Consider the following 22749-nt stretch of genomic DNA (forward strand, 5'->3'; position numbering starts at 1 on the left):
TTTGGTTAATTGGTGTAGAGACTTATTTTTAAGCACTGGAATTACAGTGTTGGAATGGTAAGGTATTTAGGGAGCAGAAATGTTGACTAAGTATGTTTACACATTTTCTGAGCATTTTAGAATACTGTTTCTTTTTGCAAAGAATTGTTGAATTACTGACCTGTATATGTTATTACATTCTAAAGAGACACATTTTTTGGGCTCTCTACCGCAAAGAACATCAGGCGGTATTATGCTTCGTGTTTGTATAGGTCTTATTTTTAATTTGAGAACTACTTCTCTGCAAGCTCAGCCATAACAATGTACTGTTTCATTGGATCAATAGTAACTGTAAACCAGTCATTGCTAATTAGCTGAGATGGGAAATTTAACCCTGAAGATTCTGATTTTTTTAAATTGTATTCTATGAAGCACTGTCTTCACTGAGAAAAAATAGCTACTATGACTGCTCTTCTGTAATAAATTGTCTTGTTGCAGCTGGATTATAGATGCATGCTAGTGCTATTTCTTGCTTTGTGAAGACAAACTTGATTCAAAAAAAAGGTTGAACTTTGCTTTTTGGTCACCTTTTTGAGTTGTAGTGCTGATACTTCTGTACAAATTGGAATCTCAACACAGTATTACATGTTTGTTGTGTTTGTTGCCTTTATAAAGGAAAAAGGTAAGTCTAGTGACAATAGTAGTGTTTTCCTCCTCAGAATATCTGTGTGGATGCATTTATGCTCTCTTTGTAAGAATGCAGTTTGACTGCACTAAAATATACTTGGTAGTACAAATGAAGGATTTCAAATTAGTAATAGGTTGAAAACTCTTCAGCTACTGGGGTTTTAGTTGCCAGATTACTGGTCTCTGTGGAGCAGTGTAAGTGATCACAAAACAATGAGAATGAAACAAATCTTCTATAAAAACCTGCACAATTTTTTGCCCAAGCAAGCCAGCTTCCTTTTGAGCTCTGTGCTGGCACAGTCATATTATTAAAAGTGCTTTTTTTTTTTTTCATAAGCAATAAAATAATTTCACAACTGTAATGAATGCACTTCCTATGGTACATTTTAATTATATGCAGCTAATGCTCGTCATTTCAAAAATTATCTCACTGGCATTTATGACTTGGTGTAAACGCTCATATATCATGGGATTATTTGAAAGAACTGAAACTTTGAGAGATGTCAGGTTTGCTGCGTTGAGGAAAGTGACTCATTAAACAAGAGGTGCTGATTAGCAATGGGAGACTGTAGAACACATTTAGGCTACAAATATCAGAGTCAACAGATTTACTTTAAAAAGCCGTGTTACTGTGTGTAATTTAAAAAAGGGATATCTTAGCTTTGAAAGTTTCCAGACTGCTAAACTGGAGGATCCAGGCTATATAATGATTCAGAAGTGTTTAAAATAGGAATCAGTCTCTTCTGAATCTCAAAAGCGAAAGTTCCAGAGGAAGTCACCTTTTCTGTAAATGGATTTACCAGCACAGGTTTTTAGAACCGTAACATGATACTGTGAGCAAATTAAGAGTTTTAGGAGAAAAAAAATCTTTTAGTCAGCAAATCTTCTTTCTCATGATTTATTTTTAAAGGTCATAAGGTGAGCATTACAGTAAAAAAATAGTTGTTTGTACAGGATAACCTTCCCAGATGAGATGCAACCCTGTCCTAAACCTCTGGGTCTGCAGCCTGAGTTTCCCAGAGCCGCTGGGTGACATTTGAGTGTAAGGTAAAGCAGAGCAAGAACTATTTGAAAAAGAAACATAGACTAATGTTTAGCTTGTCTTTTTGTTTTAGTTATTCCATACTTTTTCAGTAGATGCTAAATTTCTTTGATTTAGGGGAGGGAAAGATTTTGCTTTAAAACACCAGATAGGAATCTGAGGACAGACTTTTCACACTCAGACAGCTGGAGCAGCTGTAGAGTCCCCACTGAAATGAAAATGCAACAATTCAAGATTTTGAAAGGCAAAAAGTGTGACCAGAGCATTAAATAGAAGGGCCATATGATACCAAAATTAAGCTCTGTGTTTATTATAAAGAAAATCCTTGTTTTAGAAGGGAAAAAAATGAACTTGTTCCACCACTTTCTTTTTTCCTCAGGAGAAAACACAGAATATATCCTAGGTAATAAATCTGTTTTATGGCTCACATGAGAAAGGGTGGAGAAACTCCCATTATTTTCTTCCCAGAAATTGAAATACACATGAGCTAACATGGGAGACACTGGGATTTTCATCCAACAAATGCACAGCTGGCTTCTGCTTTTATTATTTTTCTAAGCGTAATAATTTTTCATTTGATTAGCTGGTGGCTGACAAAACTATCACTTGCACAGTGTTTTGTATACTTAGTAGAGTAGGTGTGATGCGAAAAAGATACTGTAATGTGTGCCCAGAAGCATAGCACGACGTGTTCAGATGATGAGAAATATCTGCTTGCCTCTTCTTAAAATACAAGTTTCTGACACTGACATTTGAGTTTGAATATCACGAAAGGAACTTCTTGACGTCTAGAAAAAGGAGAATTATGTAAGATTTGAGGATTATTTTTTCTTAATTCACATTGTAGAATTGTGTGATGCTGTGCACAGGGAAAGAAATTGCTAGGAGTCAGTTGGCAGTCCACAGTGCCAGTTTTGCTGTAGAAAGCAGTGAGACTATTAAAGAGAGAACTGTCCTCATCAGTGTTATGAGGTGGGAAAAGCAAAGCTGCCAACAAGATTTATCAAGGATACAGAGTGTACACAGTGTGAGCTGTGGAGAGACCCATGGACAAAATGTGAAAAAAACAACAACAGCGAACCACATACCCACCCAGACAATGAGATAAATTGAGCACTGACATAAAGGTGGGGGAATAGGAGCCATCTAGGAATGAGGTTCCTCAGAGCCATGTCTGAGCAGAGCTCTGTAAAGCCATGGATTCTCACTTTGAAATCAGGAGAGAGAATGGCCTATCAGAACTCCTTTGTGTGCCTTGTGCAGATTAAAGAAAATGTGTTCAAGAATCCAGTATCCTGTTTTGCGTGGACCATTAATGCCAGGGACAAAGCAGGCTGGTTTCTTCTGTGTTGGCTCTCCTGGTGTTTGAAGTGCTAAGCTGTGTTGCTGTCTGTGTGCTGTGGGCAAAGCAGTGATAACATCTTCCCTAAGTAAGTAGCAGGGGAAGAAGACTGCAGTTTTATTCTGGATTGGTTGTCCAAGTGTTAGTGTGTTTCTTGTTATTTTCAAAAATTCCAAAACAATTTGACGTGTTCTGGGGGGCGAGAGAGAATGTGGGCTATCTGCTTCCACCTGAATATTGTGTGATGGCACCTCTGGTTTTCATTTGTAGTCATTTACAAGTGGTAGATACTTAAAACCATGTAAGAAATTTCTAAGTGAAATTAGTTTGAAGCTACTGGTTCATTGCATACCCAAACCTCTACCTTTAATGTCCTTTCACACAGTGGCTGCTGGGGAAGGAATGATTTTGTAAGGACTAGTAGAATCACTGGGTTGTGTATCTGCGTTCTGACCTAGCTCCATTCACTAAATAATTGTTGACAAGTTCAAGCTCTGTAACTGGAGGGCTATGACTTTGCTAAATGTATGCTGAACATCAATATATGTTCATGGATGAGGAAAATGACCGTAATGGAAAAATACGAGATTACTGACGTGGCAGTAGATAATCGTGGGAGCTCTCTTTTGTTTGTATCTCTCATAGAGGCTTTATGCTGCTAGGGATCAGAATACTGTGGTGTATGGGACTGTTTCTTGGGGCATGGAAGTGCATGAGCCTATATCAGGGATGGCTGTTCTAACTGAGGGTTGCCCAGTGCAGAGGGCCAGGAAGCAGTCTCTCCAAAGGACGTAAAATTAGTGTGGCCAACTTCACTGTTCACCTCCTTTTTCCTCAGTCTGCTTTGTTAGAATTTGCACCTCTGTCGTGACAGTATTTAGCTATTTGTTCTAATAAATCTCCTCTTCTGTAATGAGCTAGTTTCACCTTCTGAAGTTGTACTTTGAATTCTTGCCCTTGTGTGCCACAGAGGTTCTGAGCTGGGTGAACCATGTTCCTGGGTTAACTGGAGGGGATGCGTTCCTGCCATGCAGCTGAGGATGCTGCTGGTTAGGAAAGGCCCTTGGAGCCGAAGCAGTTGCCCTGGTGGCACCACCTTTCCTGCAGTGCAGCTCTGTGGTCTGGTTTTGCACTCTGATCTTTTGTTCCGGGTGCAGAGGGCTCCTCACCCAGCTTGCAGTAGGTTGCACAGAGGGAGAGAGTCCATAGTGCTGTGCCAGAAAACTAAGTGATAGTGTGAGCAGGGTCTCCAGCCTGCTTCAGTTCCATAGCATTTATGCTCTTTTGCTCTTGGTAACTGTCAGACCTTATTGAACCAGGCTCTCAAATCTGAGAGTAATTGGGAATATGTGACACATTGCAGGACTTTTTAAATTTAATTTTTTTTCCTAGTAGTATGTTTAGGCCTCCCTGCTTTTGCTTCAACAATTGAGGGTGTTGGTTGCTTCCTCATGTTTGTATAAGAAAAGTTTTTTTATAGTCCATTTTTCCAGCTGGCGTATGTACTTCCTCCACAGTAGTGTAACACATCATTCTTCCCACTCCCTCCCAGCCTCTGTAGCTGATGGAAGACCTTCAGGGTTGTTTTATTTGCAATAAAAATGGAACTATAGGGTTGGGAATGGTCATTATTCTTGCTTTAAAATGTGTTCTTCAACAAGTTTTGTTTTGCTCTTGGTAAACGAGAAGGATGTAAGGAAGCAAGGAATAATCAGCCGCATTTAGTTTATAGGACATTTAGTTTGAACTGGAAATCTCTAACTCAATTTTTGTTTTAGCTGAAAATCTATCAAGAAAAGCAAAAGTTTGTCAGAAACATGAATGGAAATGGGCTGCATTCTTTTTTTTTTCCTTTGACAGAAGAATTCTTAATGTAATACCAAATGTGAAGAATTTTTTAGTATTATCCATCCCAACTTCTGCAAGGTAACAACTGGAGTGAAGGCAGTCTAGAAGCTCCACATCCATCCATTATTTTGCCCTGTAATGGTGAGTCTGGCACACTGACAGCACTTGAGCCTTACACATTTGCAGCTGTGCTGGAGGTCTTTCCTTGGTGTAACATCAGTTACACTAAAAAGAGAGGAAGGTGGCATGGCCACTTTCAAATCATTGACTGACAGAGTCCTGTCCCTGTTCAGGACAGTGCGCACTGCATCTGACTTAAGGATAGTACAGCACCTGCTTTGCCACAGCTTCACTCCTGCTTGCTGGTTGTTTTTATCACCGTTCATCCAGGAGTGTTACTTAGCCGTAGAACAGAATTTGTAATATTTAATGTGGAAGCTTTTTTTTTCCTGTCTATGACAGATTATTGAGAATATCTACTGGGAATGCCCTTGATTTCTAGTGATTTGAATGCTATTTCTCAAGAAAGATTATGTTTTGGAACTAATATTTCAACTTTAAATATTTTTAAAATATAATCTTCCAAGGTTTGCCAACACTAATGAACACAACCTAGGTCCTTCCGCAGGGGGCATGTGTAGACATGGCCCCTGTGGATTGAACTGCCTCACTGCTTCAGATCTTCCCTATTTTTAGCCTCTGTATATGCCTTTGTTTTTCCTAAGTGTCTAGTTCTAGGTGATATCATAACTAACTCAGTCAGGGCAGGAATTCACTCTTTTCCCATATACTAGCTCTACTGTAAGCTTGCAGAAGAGAAATGGATCTGAGAATCCTTGCATATTAAATCTTACTATGGGATGTTTAAGGTCCCAACAGGTAATTTTTTTAGCTACTTTTGTATTTTGCGATTTCTCTATGAAAATAATGATTTAAAGGTATCTGCTTATTTTATTGCTCCACTGCTAAATAATTGAAATCAGCACTTAGCATTTAATTATAGTGATTTTAATCATAAATATTGTATAGTGCCTGATGGTGTAATTGGGCATTTTTATAATAAGCCCCTATTTTTTAAAACAAGTGAGAAATCTCTGAAATTCATGCCTTCGTGCTTGTGCCCATTAAATGTGGTTATCATTATCTAGTGACGACATACGTTCTTCCTAACTAGGATTCTCTTCTCTTTCATGCTGATGCTATCTCCATGCTAGATTATTCCTGTTCCTAATAGCACCCCAGGGCAGTAGTGAGAAGTAAATGTGTCCCATATGGCCGCTTTAGACAGCAGACTTTGGTGTGGGAAGATGGGAGAGGATAGACACTGGGGTGAAGAGACAGTGGGGTCTGTGTGCCCTCACTGTCCCAGAAGCAGGGCAAGCAGAGGGGGAGCAGGGCTGTGGCAGTCCGTGCTGTCTGGCTGGTTGGCCGTAACGTGGGAGCGCTGCAGTGGGACAGGGTGCAGTTATTTGTTGTGCCATGCGGGAGGAAGGAGCCAGGGAGGAACTGCAACTGAGTCACCCGTTCTTCCTGGAGCGCCTCCTGGGGTGGTGCTGCTAGAGGCAGCCCAGTGCAAGACTGAGCCTGAAGGCTCCAGCGAGCTGATTGCAAATATTTTGCAGAAGTCTTATTTTCTGGTAATTACTTTAACATGATTCAGTGTTTTCTCTTTTGTCTGATCTTGTTATGAGCCTTCTTGCCTGATCCTTCGCCCGCTGTCGTGGGAGCAGGGAAAGTGTTCCCACAGCATGTGTTCCATTCCTGCTGTCTTTGGCCTCTCAGGTTCAGTGGCTGTGAGTAGGTGCTATTCAGTAGCACCTTGTCCTTTTGGAACAATGACTGATCCTGGACCTGTTCCTTTGAAGGCTTTGAAACTACTAAGCTGTTTCAGATAGAGGGGTTAGAGCAATTTGTAGAATTGGGGTCCAGGTACTGATTGCCAGTTCATGTTTCTAGTGATTCGTGAAATTAGAGCTCCTGTGGAAACCTGGAACCTTGCTTCTGAGGCAAATGTTGTGTATGAACTGAGTCCAAAGCCCCCAGTCTTCAACAGATATATGAAGAATGGCTAGGATTTAGGTTCCAGTGGGTCACCAACAGTGTGTATTAGAGACTAATAATAACAGTGAACAGACTCATTCCATTCCCAGTTCTCTGGGGTTTTAGAAATCCAGCAGAACCAGCAAAATACCTAAAGCCCAGCAACTGAAACCCAGCCAAGTTTTGTAAAAATTACAATGGTAACTTCAAATAAATATAAATTTTGCTTTTTAAATGTACAGTTTATTTAAAAACAGTTATTTTGCCAAACCATAAATGTATCCAATAACTAAACCAAGAAATAACCAAGGTTAAGAAACCTAAGATTATAAGGTTTAGGAAAAACCTTTCTGATATATTTAGTGCTTTTGTTTTACCATGTGATTTACATTTAATCCTCCTTAGACTAACTAATACACACATACATAACTAATACATATCTTTATAGCAGACCAAACACTTCTCATAAGCAACTGACTGGTTTGTGTTATCACATTTGTTCGATGAGGGTGGAGGGGGAGAGGTGTAGAGTATAATTCATTTGCATAATATTTTGCAAGTAGTAGAAAAAATATGTCTCACAATATAGCTACAAGAAATACATGGGTGCTCATAATTCATATTATCCCATAAAAATTTGAAGAGCATTCAGAGACTGCAAATAAGGGTAATTTATGTGTAAAACCTCATCCATGAAGAATTTATTGCCATAGTAGGTATAATATACTTTGGCACAGACTTCTTCCGTGAAACTAGTACTTGCAGATTTGAGAAAGGAACGTACTAGAGACCTTGCGGGTTAAACTGTAGTCTGGCTTTATACAAAGCATATTATAATGAAGACTTTTCTCTTCTGAGAGACCTGAAGTCAGTTAATAAGCCATGGCTGTTGACAATGTTTTTGAACATCTTCACTGTGCAAGTAATCTCTTTAAAATCAGTGTTAGTTTAGTGGTGCTACCTTTGTGTAAGTATTGATGTTTGTAAATATTTTGAAAGTTAGAGGGAACTGAGGAAACTGCAGAAGTGCATTCCTACAAAACATTTTAATTTGCAGTATCTAAAAATGATATCTAAAAAAAAGCAGATCTAAAAATATGTTTTGCAGAGGTTGTTTGCTAACCATGTTGTGAAGCCCAGACCTCGTTCTTCTTGTGAGGACTGCACTGGGACATGGGGCCTCAATCTTTCTCTCTGCACTTGAGCAAAACCGCCAGGTAAAGGCCCTGGAATCCATCCATCTCATTGCCAATTTGACTTGGGCATGTGGTGGCCGAAGTGAGGCCAAGGCAAGGCTGTGGTTACATTGCAGTGTTGTCGTGCAGTCTCAGGGAGATGTCAGCACTGTTCTCCTCAGTGCTTGGGTGGCTCATGCAGCTGGAACAAAGATATATTTCCTTTTGTTCCTGCTGCTGGACTCTGATTTCTGTTTTCTTTTGAGATTACATTGTGCACATATGCTTTTATAGTTGCTGCCTCTCTTTGACCCAAACACTTCCATGGAAGTTAATGACATTAAATGAAAATCAATGCAACCCATTGCCACTCCAAGATTTCTGCGTAATACAAAGTAAACTTAGAATAGAGAAGGATTTAATATACCTTAGAATGTGCCATTTAAATGGATGTAGCTGGGAATGGAGAGAAGCAGTTCCTAGCATGTTATATAAGAGGGATTTTGGCCCACATCAGCAAGGGAAGCTACAGGGCATATAGCTATAAAAATGGACCAGAGTTCTCAAGCATTGATGTAGAGCTGATAGGACCTTTTAAAATTCTTCCCTGAAAGGTACACAGTGGTGTTGGGCAGCAGTCTGCTATGCTTGGGTTGTCAAAGGACGTTATCAATTCCTCTGTGATTTTAACTGTTAATTCCAGGAAGTCTAGGTGTTTCAGGAAGTGCCATTCAAATATTATGCTATTTCTTCCGGTGTACTTCCTTGTACACTACACTTACACTTAGCCTTTTCTCTGTTGGCTTGCTCTGCAGGAGAAATCCCAAACTATTGAGAACAAAGATAACTTCCTGTGCCAGGTGTATTAGCTGGAATTATCTCTGTTGTACAAAGAAATAACTTTTCTCTTGAAAGTGACATGGGATTTTTGACGTTAGTGAAGATTTATCTCATCAAGGACATCACAGTGCTACTAAGAAAAGCTCATTGGACTCATATCAGAAATACTGTGTTCAGTTCTCTGCTTTTCCAGATGGATTTAGTGGAGTTACAGATGGTGCAGAAAATGGCAACTGAAACAATTTGGGGAAATGGAACAACTGTCATATGAGGAGAGATTGAAAAGGCTAGTACTCTTCAGTTTAGGGAAAGACAGATATTTATCATTGAGATTTACAAAATCATGAAAGTGATGAAAAAGCCAGATGTGAAACTGTTGCCCTCCAAATCCTGCGGTGTAAGAACTAGAGTACACTCAGTGAAGGTAGTAGGAGATCAGGTTTAAAACAAAGAAAAGAAAGTAGTCCTTCATTTTTGGAACTCCAGGTAGTGAACTTTTTTGCCATGGTAGGTAGCAAAGGCAGGGATACCAGCAGGTTCAGAAGAGGTCAGATAATTTCATAGACAAAAACAGAACTGCAAATGGACAGTGAAGTTGTGTGCCCTGTAACATCATTGTGCTTGGGGGAGGGGTGCATGGGGGGCAGGAGGAATGGACCCCAAAAGCAGCCAGGCTTCTGTCTTTTTCCTAAACAGTATCTCTAAATAGCATGGCATTGGTGGAAGTCAGTTACTAGGCCAGATGGGACCAATCATCCGACCTTGCAGGGCATTTTTTTCTGCCATACAGTACCACACTATGTTCTGCTTTGAAAGGGTTTTATTGTTAGTGCATTGAATTCTCATAAGCATAATCAAGAAAAAATGGTAGCATGTTAATACTCCATTGTTGATACCTGAAATATTAATGTGTTTTTAAGTCTGATCCATTGATAGTCAAATGCCTGCCTGTTACTGTGCATGTCACTAACATGGCATTTGTTTGGAAAATATACAACTTGGAAAATGAATTTTAAGTTTGTGTGTTTATTTTTCTTGGCAGTGAGTTTTGGTTATCTCAGAAGGGAAAAGTTATCCAGGTGCAGTGAAGCTGTGTGGTGCCATGAGTGCTCTGGCAGGAAGGTATGCAGGACAAGTATGCAAGGAGCTGGATCTGAGTAGTTTCTTCATGCTCCAGTACTGTGTGCTACTGAGATGTCTTTGTGCTAGTTCCAGGTAGGCCAAATTGAACCAATGAGTCAACAGGGACTTAGGGCCAACCACATCCACAGATCAGAGACCCAGAATTTGGGTCATGGTCCCTATTCCAGGCACTGGACTTTAATGACGCTCAGAGCTGGGATGGCATCCCTGCAGTTTGGAGCATCCTCCCCAAGCACCCAGCTCTGTGCCTGCCCAACTCCCCCACAGGCTTCAGGCTACTGCTTCTTGCATAGCAGCTCACTCTTTATTACATCTCTAGCATTTGGAGGAGACCTGCAAAGAAAGTGGGGCAGGGGGGTGAAATCACTATATAGGACACAGAAAAGTTCTTTAATATGGGTTTGGGTGGAGGTTTTTTGTAAAAGATATCTGTAAAATGTCTTCTGTATGCTTTTTCCCTTGGTAACATTAAGCATATTAACAAAAACATTCTTTGCTTTAATCAGACAATATGGGCTTTGTTCATATGGAGACTTTTGAATGTTATGTGTAGCTCCTTTACTCTGGGACCTGCTTTTAGCAGGGATACTTACATGAGTCATAAACTGTATGAGTGCAGCTCAGGTCGGCTCATTGTGCCTGTGGAAACTGGTGGTACTCTGCTGTTGATGAGAAATCCACCATAAACAAATCCTCACTCATGGTCTCAGGTGTGTAATTGGGAAACACATTTGGCTTTTAATCAAAAGAAATGGAGTGTTTGGTTCTTAGGAATATCTTTTCTCTTGTTTCAATGAAGTAAATGTTATTGCAAATAAAGAGCTTAAAGCAGTCTGACTAAAGCCTCAGCTAATTGAGCTTTGGTTCTGTGAGAATTTGGATGTCATCATCCTTTTGTTTGCCACTTCTCTGGGGAAGTACTTCAGCTATATGGCAAAAAATAAACAAAAGAAACCTTTTAAATCTTCACACTTAAATACATTTATGAATATTTTTAGTTACTGTTTACTCCTTGCAAATTTATCTTGGTCTGGAAAAAAGTTTCAGATGTATTGTTTTCCTAACAAAGATTTGACCTTCATCTTTATACACGGTTTCACTATTCTTCCTATCAGCATTTAGTTCAAAGGAGCACTTCGAAGCACGCAGGCAAAAGCCAGTTCCATTGTGTAAAATAGAAATGTGTGTTTTATATCACAGGAGTTTAGAGAACAATGCAAAGGTCAATTGTGTTGCTTGCTCTCCTGTCACATGATGTGGGTGTGTATATGAATGCATCCCTGGAATTCCACTGTGGGATCTGCATCTTTGAAGCTGATGCTAAAATTACTGCCGAGGCTCTTCCAAAGGCGGATACTGATAGAAGATTCAATGAAATCGAAGGTCGCCAGCCTGGTAGGCGTTGAAAGATACCTGGCTATGATACTATTTCTGATTTAATAATGCGAATGGGAGGCTAGCCCTTTGTAATAATTAGGACTAATTACTGAAGAGGTGTTGACAGATGGGCTAAGAGGAAACAAACTGCCTTTATCCAGTGGCTTAGAGTCAGATTACTAGTCTTGTGTTATCTGTTTCTCAGAAAGTAGAAGCTTCAATCATTCACTAAGTCTTCAAAGGGGAAAGGGATCCTAACAATATACAGGATTTGGGATGAAGCTATGAAATAAGTCTTTGACTCAAAATGGCTAAATTAATCTCCTTTCCGTAAATTATCATACTTTAAAGTTTGAGTTACAGATGGAGAATCTGATTGTAGTACTGAAAAATATGCAAAATCAGTATTGATGACTGTCCTGTCGCTGCTTCTGCTCATGGATTAGTCTAAGATTGGTTCCTTGCTGTTAATTATATTAATATGAATTCTTTGATTCCTTCTTATGCCATGCTTGCTATCCAGCTGAAACTGAGACAAGGGAAAGTAGTAAGTATTCTTTTGTTCAGTGTTTGGTTTATGCAGATGTCATATCTGATCAACAAGCAGAAAATACATCTGATGAAGTTAATTATAGTTATTTACCTTTTTAGGAGACAAGATCATGCATATTCCAGGAAGAAAACAATGTATTACAATACAATTGCATTTACTAAGAATGATGTAGGATTTCCTTAAAGAGAATTTCTTCTCTCCTTTTGAATGTAGTGTCCATCCAGCACATCTGCATGAAGTAGATAAAACTGTCCCATGTGAATGGAGTTAACAAAGACATTCAGGGATTAATGCTTTGTCACCAGAATGAGCAGTCAGTGTGACTTTCTTTAGGCAAATCATTTAAAAGTCTAGCCACCCTCCATCTTCTCAAATGACTTTTAAGTTCTTTTCTCCCCACTCTCCACCATAGATAGAACCAGGTTTTCTTAGAAACGTGATAAATGTGGTTGCATTTGATAGCACTTATAAGCAGAGGTAGCTTTCAATTATTTATTTACTTTTAACAAAAGGGACCATTTAATTAATGTTTAAATATTTATAACAGTTTTATTGTGCTGTAAAATCAGTTATACTTTGATCTAGATTTTCTGGTTTGAGATAATAGGGTTGGTAAAAGTTTTCCTAATGAATTTGGTCAGAACATGACATAATCTGATTATCTGACGAAAGACTGACACTTCAGTTCCTGCCAGCATAAAAGCGCGGTACAATGGGGGCTGTTCAGCACAAATTCAAAGGCTGGGAGTTCAAGTTCAGGTACGGCAGAATTGTTCAAAGTTTCAAATTAATGTGGTGAAACAGTGTTGCATTTTTCAATGTATTTTTGGTCAGGAGTAATTTATGGTGGGTGAGAGGAGTGAAGCTTGAAGTTAAATGTGCAAACTGCAATTCCAGTTTGTAACTTTGGGTTAATTTCCCTCTGTTTGCTAAATATTAGTGTTACTCGTTAGGACATAGAGAAACTAACTGGTAAGAACATCACAGACACAGGAAACAGTACCAGAAACTGGGAATTAAGCATCATCAGTATTCAACCTGTTAAATGTGGAACCAGTTTTTTATCAATATCCCTCACATTTTAACAGTTTAACTGTTTAACATATGAGCAAATGCTCATATGCTTGGAAATGAGCATATTTAACTAATGCATCCTACATGCTTGTGTAAAATAGATGTAGATTTATGTGATCAAACTGGCATGAAAACAGTTATGTCTAAAGTGTAAGCTTAGCCTAAACTGTTAAAATAAACATTAATTTTTTCATTTGATATTCAGGTAATATTTGCTCTGTAAATGTCGTTCCTGTTTGCAGTGGAATTATAGTGATCCCTACTAGAGTTCTTGGACTAAGTTACTCCCCAGTAACTTGGCTTGTCCAAATACTTAGGCTGTATGGAATAGGAATACTAGTAGACAAATGATACATACCATTAAAAATTAAGCTTGAATTTTGGGTGATATTTCATAACATAAAAATACTTAATAATCTTTTATTTTGAGTCATATATTTAAAAGTGGTGTACACAACACAAAGTCTTTTCTTTCTTTTCAATGCTGAAGGGGATCGTGGAGAAAGTAAAGTGTTAAGTACCAAATGTGATGGTCTTTACTGAAATGCAGTTTGTTTCTGACCTTGAGAAGATTTTTTCTGACCTGAAGAAGGATTTAAAGCTTTAATCTAATGAATTGATACAGACTGTCCACATTGCTTTGTTTCTTAAAATACCACACGGCACGTGAATCTCAGTGTCCCTGTGAAGGGACTGTCTGTGCCTGGAGTCAGTGAGTGGAGTCCTAATCCTAGTTCAAGAGACTGGGGCACCTTGGGAGGTCACTTTCTGTCCCTGCCACTGCTTCTCCATCTCCAGAGAAATACGTGGAGAAACACTGGTCTCGGAGATGTGTTGTAGTTTACACAGAAGCAGAAAGCTCCCAAGGATAAAACACTTTATGAAATACTGGTGTAATGAACAGACCCTGCAAACCCTCCCTTGTTTGAGCAGTCTCACTGATATCATCTGGTAGTTTGGACAGGCATAGATCAGATCCAAAATTTGGATTTCAGTATACAAGCTGGTCACAAATAGAAATTGCCCTTGGGTATTTAATATTTCTTCTGTGTTTATGTAAATTTGTCTTGTTTGCTATTTGCAGTTTTAAAGTATATTTTTTAACTGTTATGAAACAAATGACAATATAAACATGGGGGTAGGAAATAGGTAAAACATTCTGATATAAATGCATCTCCCACCATATGCTGGTAAAGTACGTAGCCTGTTAGCTAATTGCTGACTTTTTTCTTCTCGTAATAAATATGTGTTTTGTACTTGTATTTTTAATTCTATGAAATGTAAACTGTGTCTTTAAAGTAAAAGAAATATTTTGGGAAGCACTGTCAGAGCTCAACTTGCAGCATAGTTTAATTTAATTGCCTACCTCTGCACGGCCTTTCTCCCATGGTGAGGTGTACACAGCAAGGGGGTATTTCATAAGCAGAGGGAAGCATGCAGCCGGGAGCACAAGCTCAAGTTTTAAAAGTACATGAAAAGTAGATTGCTTCATTGTGTCTTCATGAAGTGTCACTTCTCACTGTCTCCTCCCAGCAAATGAGTGTGAACTGCCAACTTCAGGGATGTTCATATTTAAAGAAAAATTGCAGACTTCTGACAGTAAACAACAGTCATTTTTACCTCGTGTACGGTAAAAAGCAAAATAAAATGCAACACTACTAATTCCATGTGTAATAAATATTTGTATATATTTATCACAGCTTAATCCAAATATAATATTGACAGAGTAATAAAAGAATTTATATACTTTTGTTTAGTTGACTCAAAGGTGACTTGATGCAAAATCAAAATGCAGTGGCTTTTAAACTTAGGAAGATACTGAATTAATTTTATTTTAAGATTGGTATGAAAATGGGATTTGGTCACTTTCTGCCTTTTTGTTGACTGTGTCAAGCCAGATCCTGAGCAGACCCTAATGTTCATGGAAACAACTCCATTTCTAGCAGCTCTGGACATGGTCCTGTACATCAGGAATCAATTAAAAGTCATTAATAAATGGCATATTTTAGAAGTAGAAATTAATTTTCTCTTGGTTGTATTTCATTATGTAATATCATGTCACATATACTTTTCCTAAATTCTGAAAACTCTTGTTATACTTCACACTTCTAAGAAAGTATAGAAGACAAAATGTCATCTGATTTGTACTGTGCTTCATGTTCCTATGCCCTGTGGGGGGAAAGGAAAAGTAATAGAACAGACAAATAAATAAACGTGGTGTTGAAACTGGTATGACAGTTTCTGCTCTTGCACAAAGGAACTGCAATCAATTTATTGTCTTCATTGGTCAAGTGCCAGAATAACAGTATATTATTATACAAGAGTAGATTAATTAAAGTGTAATTAGAATGGAATAAATTAAACAATCATAAAAGTTTGTCATGGGAAAAATATGTGTTTAGAATTAATTAGTTTTCAAATAAAGTGATATTTTAATTGCTCAGAGTTACAGAATCCTTAATTGCAGACATATAATTCTGGTCTAAATAACTTCAGTTGCTGTAACAACTTGATGTATTTCTTCTCTGTCAATTATTTTTAATAGTTTGTTACCAAACAAGATTATTGCTGGAATGTCTGCAAAAATGTCTGGAAGATGTTTAATTAAGCCCATGCTATCTGAAGACATTATTAGCTCTTGGAACCAAAAGATTTGTGGCTGATGCTGCACTATGCAGCACCCCTAATTAAGGAGGATGGGCAGACAGAGCCCCGTGGCTGACAGATTGCTATGCATGGCTGAACTGGAGGCTACTCAAAACACTCTTTTGATGGTCCTTGGCTCATCAATTTTCTGCTAGATTTCAATGATTTATCACATGTACAAACTTAAATTCATTCTAGGTCTGATGTTATGGTGAAGAGAAACTTAAACAAATCCTTTTTTTTAAACTTATTTTGTGTATATATAAATGCATATTCATATTCATGTTTTCAAAGTGATTAATCATTTGTTGTCTTTTGTGTCCCCATTAATTTTATGCAGAGTGTGTTGTAGAGCCTTACGCCTGTGGCCGTTTATGCTTTCTTTCTCCAAACAAGGCTGGCTGTAGTTATATCATTGCACTTTTCCAAGCAATTAATGGTTTCAGAAAGTAAAACAGATGGGTGTCTTTTCCCTCATCTGCAAATTGAACCTGTTTATGAAACACTAGAATTCCATCTGTTTCAGCTGCATTTCATGCTGAATTTTAGGCTCCCTTATTAAAAGCTAGTGCAATAACATGAGAGGCAGGGGCTCTCACATTTTCAGATCCCATATTTTTGGCATAAATGTATCCATGACATTTGTCTGTCTCCAAAATGTTTACCTCAGTAAGATTTGCAATGCCCAAAATGTTTAATTGTGTTAAAAAAGGTCAAACAGCTGATAGCTGAAGGCGCATATGTCAGAATGAAAGACTGAAAAAAAATTATCAGTCTGACACAGGGGGAGTATTAGAATGATTAATGTTTATGTTAATTTATGGCTTTTACATATTGATTAATAGCTTTTTGTTCCAGTGACCAAAATGTGTAAGTGGCAATGAGATCCATATGCTAACTCAGTGTCTTTCAAATGATTATAATCATTCTTAGTTTTGTTCCCATGCTGAAACTATGTTTTCCTATAGAAAGTGATTGTTGTACAGTGACTTTTTTAAAAATTACAGATGGAAATATTTGAAATTGAACCTCAAGACACAAGCTTGGGTTTCAGTATTCTTGAAGGTTACACACTGACATTTATATACATTTTTTCTTGCAAACTTCATTACTTAAAATCTTAATATATTGTGGTTTAGCTTTTTTCAGGTAAGGAATGCTTACAGACAAAAAGGGTGCTAATGCTGGGAGGAGCCATTATCTGAGTGGAAATCATTAAAAATGCGTTGCGTTGCATGACGGTTATTAGTCATTTTCTCCCCTGCTCCCTTAAGATTTCTTGGCATATCACCAGTTGCTGATAAGCAGTTTTGTTTGCTATCTGTCCATTGACTAATACAATTAAAATGTGGAAACCTCCATCCTTCATTGTCTAAATGTCAAGAGAGAAGGTAATTTTGGGGATCTCTTGAGAAAGGATGAACTCCTAACTTCCCTAGCAGTCAGTGGGAAATGGAGGTTCTCAGCACTTCTCAAACTGAGACTTTTGAAGTGTTTTTCTGAGCAGGCAGTCATTGCTAGTCATTAGAAATGATTTGGTGACTATTTAGAATGAAAGCTCTGACAGTATTTAGTGTTCCCAACCTGTAAGAGGAAGGACTCTTGTCAGCTGTAATGTTGGCTGTGTGGCAACAGGTTTATGATATCAGCTAATGAAGGATTCTGTAACTAGGTCATATAAATCACTGCATTCTCTTTGACATTGATGTGTCGCTGACTAGTAAGTTTTGCAAGCAAGATAGAAATCTGTCTACGGTATCTGGATATGGTATTTTCTGTTGCAAGCACAAACTAATGAATGCTCTTAGTCCAGTGTTGTGATTTTTTTTTAATTAAATATTATTATTATCATAATTAATTAGGTTTTGAAGTCACAAGTATACATCACTGTGCTTAATCCCTACTTTGGCAGTCATAAGTAAATAGTAATATGAAAAATAAGCAATTCAAAAGAAAGCATTTTGTTATCCTTACCTCTGAAAACTAAGAGTGCTTTATTAGTAGTACATTTACTGGTTAAATCGAAAATTTATTTCAGAAATGTAATTTCTGCTTGACATTAATTTCTTGGTTTAAAAATTTGTAATGTTTTCTAATTTCCACTTGAATTAAATTATTATTTAAATTTGCTTTAAAGAAACCCTAGAAGTTTAATACAGTTTCTATCTCAATAAGATATAAAAGGGAGTTTTAAACTGAAAGCTGCATTGTTATGTGACTGACAAATGAATTTTCATGTATTCTGGGGCTCTGACCTTTGCAACTGTTTGTGTAGCACTCCCTCATCTCTTGATCAAGCTTCTGCTAGTTTTACTTTTGCTAGAGCACATTTGTGTCTTTTCACACAACAGACATATCCTGTGTTTTGGGCACCTGGGGTAAGAATCAGAGAAGCAGGGTGCCTGGCTTTTAGTTTGGGATTTTCACTGTTCCCTAAGTGTTTTGTGGGTGTTGCCTTGCTGCAGGACCCAGAAAGGTATTTCTTTGTATCGCTGAGTTACTTTTCACCTCGGGTGCAAAGAGATTTCTTCAGTTTCACAACATCTCTTTTGTATTGCTGACTTCCCTGTTTCAGTGTGTTCTTATATTTTTTGGTTTGTATATGCAAAATGAAAAGCTGGGCTTAAAAATTTGTCACAACAGGTCTGAAGAATTGTTTACCAAATCATATACCTGCTTTCAGACCATTTGTAGTCAATAACCTATAAAAATTTCACTTTTGCAGTCAGATGAGGTGAACTTCAGCTCGTTCAACTTGCGTGGATTTGTCTGGCATCTCTTTTAATGGTGTATGAAAATGTTACTGATTCAATGGGTTCTTGTAGTGCTAAATTCTTGTTCTATGCTTCTGAGAAGTGCCATAGAACCAGGCAGCATTTTGTGACAGCCAGGGATGTGTAAGATATTTCCAAGTGCTGCTGTGTTCTAGCACAATTCAGTGAGGGGAATTGGGTGCTTTGGGGCCCTTGGGTTCTGTTGAGGCTCTTGAGCCACAAGGAAAGGCCACGGCACTCCCAGCAGCCCTGGTATGGGGCATTGCTTGGGCTGAGAGTAGTTTGTCATTTCAACCACTGAGAAACCTCATTGTCTGCAGTGGTTGGAGGCTGGAAATGTGGGAACATTGCTTTTGGAAAGCTCATACTGCAAGGGCTGCCCTCTGGATTTTAATGGTGGAGATTGCAAATGTAATGGAACAAACAAAATTGTTTGCATTGCACCATTAACTTCAAGGAGTCTGTTATTTGCACTGACTGCCTCAGCAGTTGCAGCTCAGAACCCACTTCCTAAACACACTCGTGCACTAGAGCACAAAGTGCTCTGACACTGGGCAGTTTGTCAGGGGGTGCAGGTAGACACAGAACTGCAGGCTAAAAAAGGGCTTTTGTATGAATGAAAAAGCCTGGAAAGGGGGAAGAACAATTTATTCAAATCTTTCTCAATTCATTCTTTGCTCTGATTTTTCCTTTGGGAGGGTGGCACCTGGTTGACTGGGAATTGTCAAAAAATAACAGGGATTTCATGTATCTGTTTGTGAGCACACCTGGATGTGTTGGATATTTGCAGTAGTAATTATGTCTGCACACCTGCTGGTTTCAGTCCCAAATCAGTTTGCCAGACATGCCTAGGGAGATTTATTTCTCCTATACCTGAAAAAGCTTTTTTACCACTGAGGTTTTACTACTCTAAGCCTAAAGAAAAATAGAAGAGGATTTTTTCAAGTCTTTGCTTGAGCTGTTGGTATCTCGAAGTGAACTGTAGAGTTTGTTAGGGGGAGGAGGGTGTTTGGATGATATTTTAATAGCAATTTGTTTTTGCTTCAATGTGTGATAGAAATACAAGTGACAGGAGTGGGAACAGGAGAATTGCTGAATTCTGCTGGAATTTTTCCTGTGGGAATCTGTTAATGTTTTTAATTCTCTGTGAGATTTTTCTAAGGTAATCCTTTTGACATTTACATATTTTAAAGGCCTCTCATTAAACGAAAGCTTAACTTTTTTATATCAAATGCTGAAGTGATGATACTGAAATACCACTGCATAGAAATTCAGATGGTTTGAGGATTATTCTAATTGCAACCTAAGCAAAGTAAGATTTGTGAGGGATATTAATAGCGAATTGTTTTTTTAAATAATGTAATTTTGAAGAACATTTAATTGTTCAGGCATTTAGCAGATGCATTTTCTTAGACAAAACCCTTTTTGGTACCTCATGTGTGGTGTACTCAGCCGTTCACTAACTGAAACCCTTGTTTGAGCAACTGGATTCCACTCCCCACTTGTGTAGCAAATGTAACTTGTGCAGGAGCCCAAGGGTTTGCAGTGCACTCTGTAAAATCCTTCTCTTTGTCTGTGCCACATCAGTGTAGCTCAGCTCCTGAAGGACGATGCTGTTACCAGGGCAGGAAAGACTGGAAGAAATAAAAAGTGGAACATCTTTTTTTTAAAAAAACCAAAAAGCCTGATGGTGAGGTGTTGCCTCTCTTGCAGGGGATGATATCTTGCAAGCAAATACTGCCATGAGCAAAATGATTCATGAATTAATATCTTTCCGCTCCTTTCACAGAAGGCAGGAGAACAGCACAGGGACAAACATATAGTGTAGCCCAGAAATGCCTTTAAATGAACTTTATTCTGTAGGTTGAATTTTGCTTGTTCAAGCCCTTGAGCCAGACTTGTTCAAGCCCTTGAGCCAGAATTTGCTCTCAGACCAGACTAAATACTAAGCAAATTCATTTAATTAAATTTGTTGCAGATATCCCCAGTTAACAAGAACAGATTGGTCTCCCTGAGGCTAGATAGAGTTAACAAGAAAATAAATGTTGTGCTAATTAGAGAACTCATTTTTAGACACCTGGGGTGAAACTTTAAAAAGTCCTAGAGATGTAGGATTGAAAATTCATTTGGAAATGAGTCTTAGGCTTCTAAATCACTTAGGTACTTTTGAAAAATTTCCCCAGAGGCTTTAACCATCTCACAGTCATCATATTTAGCAAGTTTGTAGCTGTCTGCTTAGCAAAGCGCTGCATACCTATTATCTGTTTGAATCAGTATACCACAATGTACTTCATTATCCCTGTAAGGTAGAGACACTGAGCTACCCGGTGAGTTGAAGGTAGGCTAAGTGTCATTTTTCTGAGCATGCTTGTGTGTCACCAGGAACAGAATGATGCCTTCTTGGAGGTATTAAAGTACCAGTACCCCAAATTTCCATCTCTTTGCAACCTCATGGGACTTTGTAGGTACCTAACAACTTTTTATTAAATCTTAAGTGACTTGTTCAAGCTCATGGATAAAAAAGACAGCAAAGATGAAATTTTATAGCTCAGCACCTGCTGGAAGGAAAATGAGACACTAAATACTGTCACACTGCCATTCATCTGCCAAATCATGACAGGAAGTAATAAGGACTCAATAAACATTTGATTCAATATTAAGCCAAATTTCCAGATTCACATATAGGATTAACAGAAAAGCAGGGAAAGAACCAGACTCTAAGGAGCAAAAAGTCCCTACAATAGCTTGCAGCTCAGAAGTATGTTTTCAGTATTTTTTTTTTTTTCTGTAACTGGTCTGAGGATTTTTCTGAAATATCATCCGTGTAAAGACATGCATTAGTAGTGTCTGTTTCATGCCAGGTAAAACCCTTCCCACAGCCACGCACACACTTGCTGTCTGTCAGCAAAAACTTCTGTGTCAGTAATTAGAAAAATGCTATTAAAAACCTGCCTTGTAATCCCAGATAGCCTCTGGGTTGCCTCAGTTCTATTTCCTTGCTCAGTGCAATGAGCTAGAATTGCTCCACTGTGAAGTGGGACCCTCTGACAAGCTCTTAGCTACTCTTTTATTTATCTGGTTCTACAAAGTGTTGTTTTGAGGGTACCAGCACTCAGCTGTAGTGCCCCAAAGAGGTTTCACTTGGTGAGAAAGTCCTTGATCTGACAGGTTTATAACACAGGTGGAGCATGTTACAGATGGGCACTTGGGAGCTGCATCTCACCGTGAGGGCAAACACGCACATCGTGTACATATGAAAATTTACTCCAGCCTGCCATGAGTCTGGATTATCCAACAACTTCATAAAAGAGATGAGTCAGGGCCCTAAAACATAGAGGGTATCCACTGAGCTCATTATTTTCATACCTAATTACACAGTGCTATTGAGAGAGAACTGCACATTACACTGAAGAATCCTGTTTCATCACTAGCCCTAAAAGATAATTGCATTTAATTAAAACCTATAGATACCATGGTGATAACTGATCTATAAACATTCAAAGTAGACCTGCAAATGAGGTGCATTAGCAAGTGCATCCATTAAACACAATTTGAAAGCTGGTACTGAGGTGAGAAGGCAGTGAAGAGTTGGGCTGTTTTGCCATGGAACGCGTCGCTCTTGCACTCCATTCTGATTCTCTGCAATTCCTCTGCTGTGAACCAGCAGGCAGACAAATACCTGCTGACCATTCCTTACTGAATTTTGAACACTTTTTGTTTAATTTGGGGTAATATACACAAGTAGGAAAAAGTGATGACAGGTGACACTTGCAGTGGCAGAAGCTGCCCTTTTCTTTGTGAAGTTAGGTCAGAAAGGAAGAAGCAGATATACTAGTGTGGCTAGTAATGCCACAGATCAGGGAGTAAACACTTCTCATGGTGGAAATATTTCTTGTAATGGACATTGTAATGCATTCTCTAATGAACTGTAAATTATATTTCCACTAGAATCAGCTGCCAGTTGCCTTGTCTTAGCCCAGGTCTGGAGGGTCATTTGTAACAAGTCAGAACAGAAAATTTGTCCTCATCCTTCTCCAGTGTTTGTGCACAGCTGCATGCAAAGCTGTTAATGAGAAGCGAAATACCTGGTGAGGGGCCAGAGCAGTGAGTGCCTGTGGGGAATCACACAGGCTGTCCCTGTGAGCTCATCAGGAATTGTCCTCTGCCAAGAGTTCCTTGTGTGGGACAGGGCAGCTGCTCCCCCTATATACTGGTCCTACTCTGTGCTG

General features: G+C 38.6%; 1 protein-coding gene across 6 annotated transcripts in view; it reads left to right on the plus strand.

The window, feature by feature from the left end:
* The window catches only part of GNB1L (G protein subunit beta 1 like), a 47166-nt gene that overhangs the window by 2212 nt on the left and 22205 nt on the right, over window positions 1-22749 (plus strand). For 2 of the 6 annotated variants that reach the window (XM_068208819.1, XM_068208820.1), the window contains exons 1-3: window positions 5023-5039; window positions 9996-10075; window positions 11297-11491. The exons of 1 other annotated variant lie outside the window; for it this stretch is intronic. In XM_068208819.1, coding sequence (XP_068064920.1) covers window positions 11369-11491 — 123 coding nt within the window. In that variant the 5' untranslated portion in view covers window positions 5023-5039; window positions 9996-10075; window positions 11297-11368. Of the gene's footprint in view, window positions 1-4913; window positions 5040-9995; window positions 10076-11296; window positions 11492-18471; window positions 18536-22749 lie in introns of those variants that run through there. 3 more of the 6 variants (XM_068208824.1, XM_068208823.1, XM_068208821.1) reach the window with 3 other exon arrangements.

Source organism: Anomalospiza imberbis, chromosome 18 (assembly GCF_031753505.1).
Source record: "Anomalospiza imberbis isolate Cuckoo-Finch-1a 21T00152 chromosome 18, ASM3175350v1, whole genome shotgun sequence".
Taxonomy (NCBI): Eukaryota; Metazoa; Chordata; class Aves; order Passeriformes; family Viduidae; genus Anomalospiza; species Anomalospiza imberbis.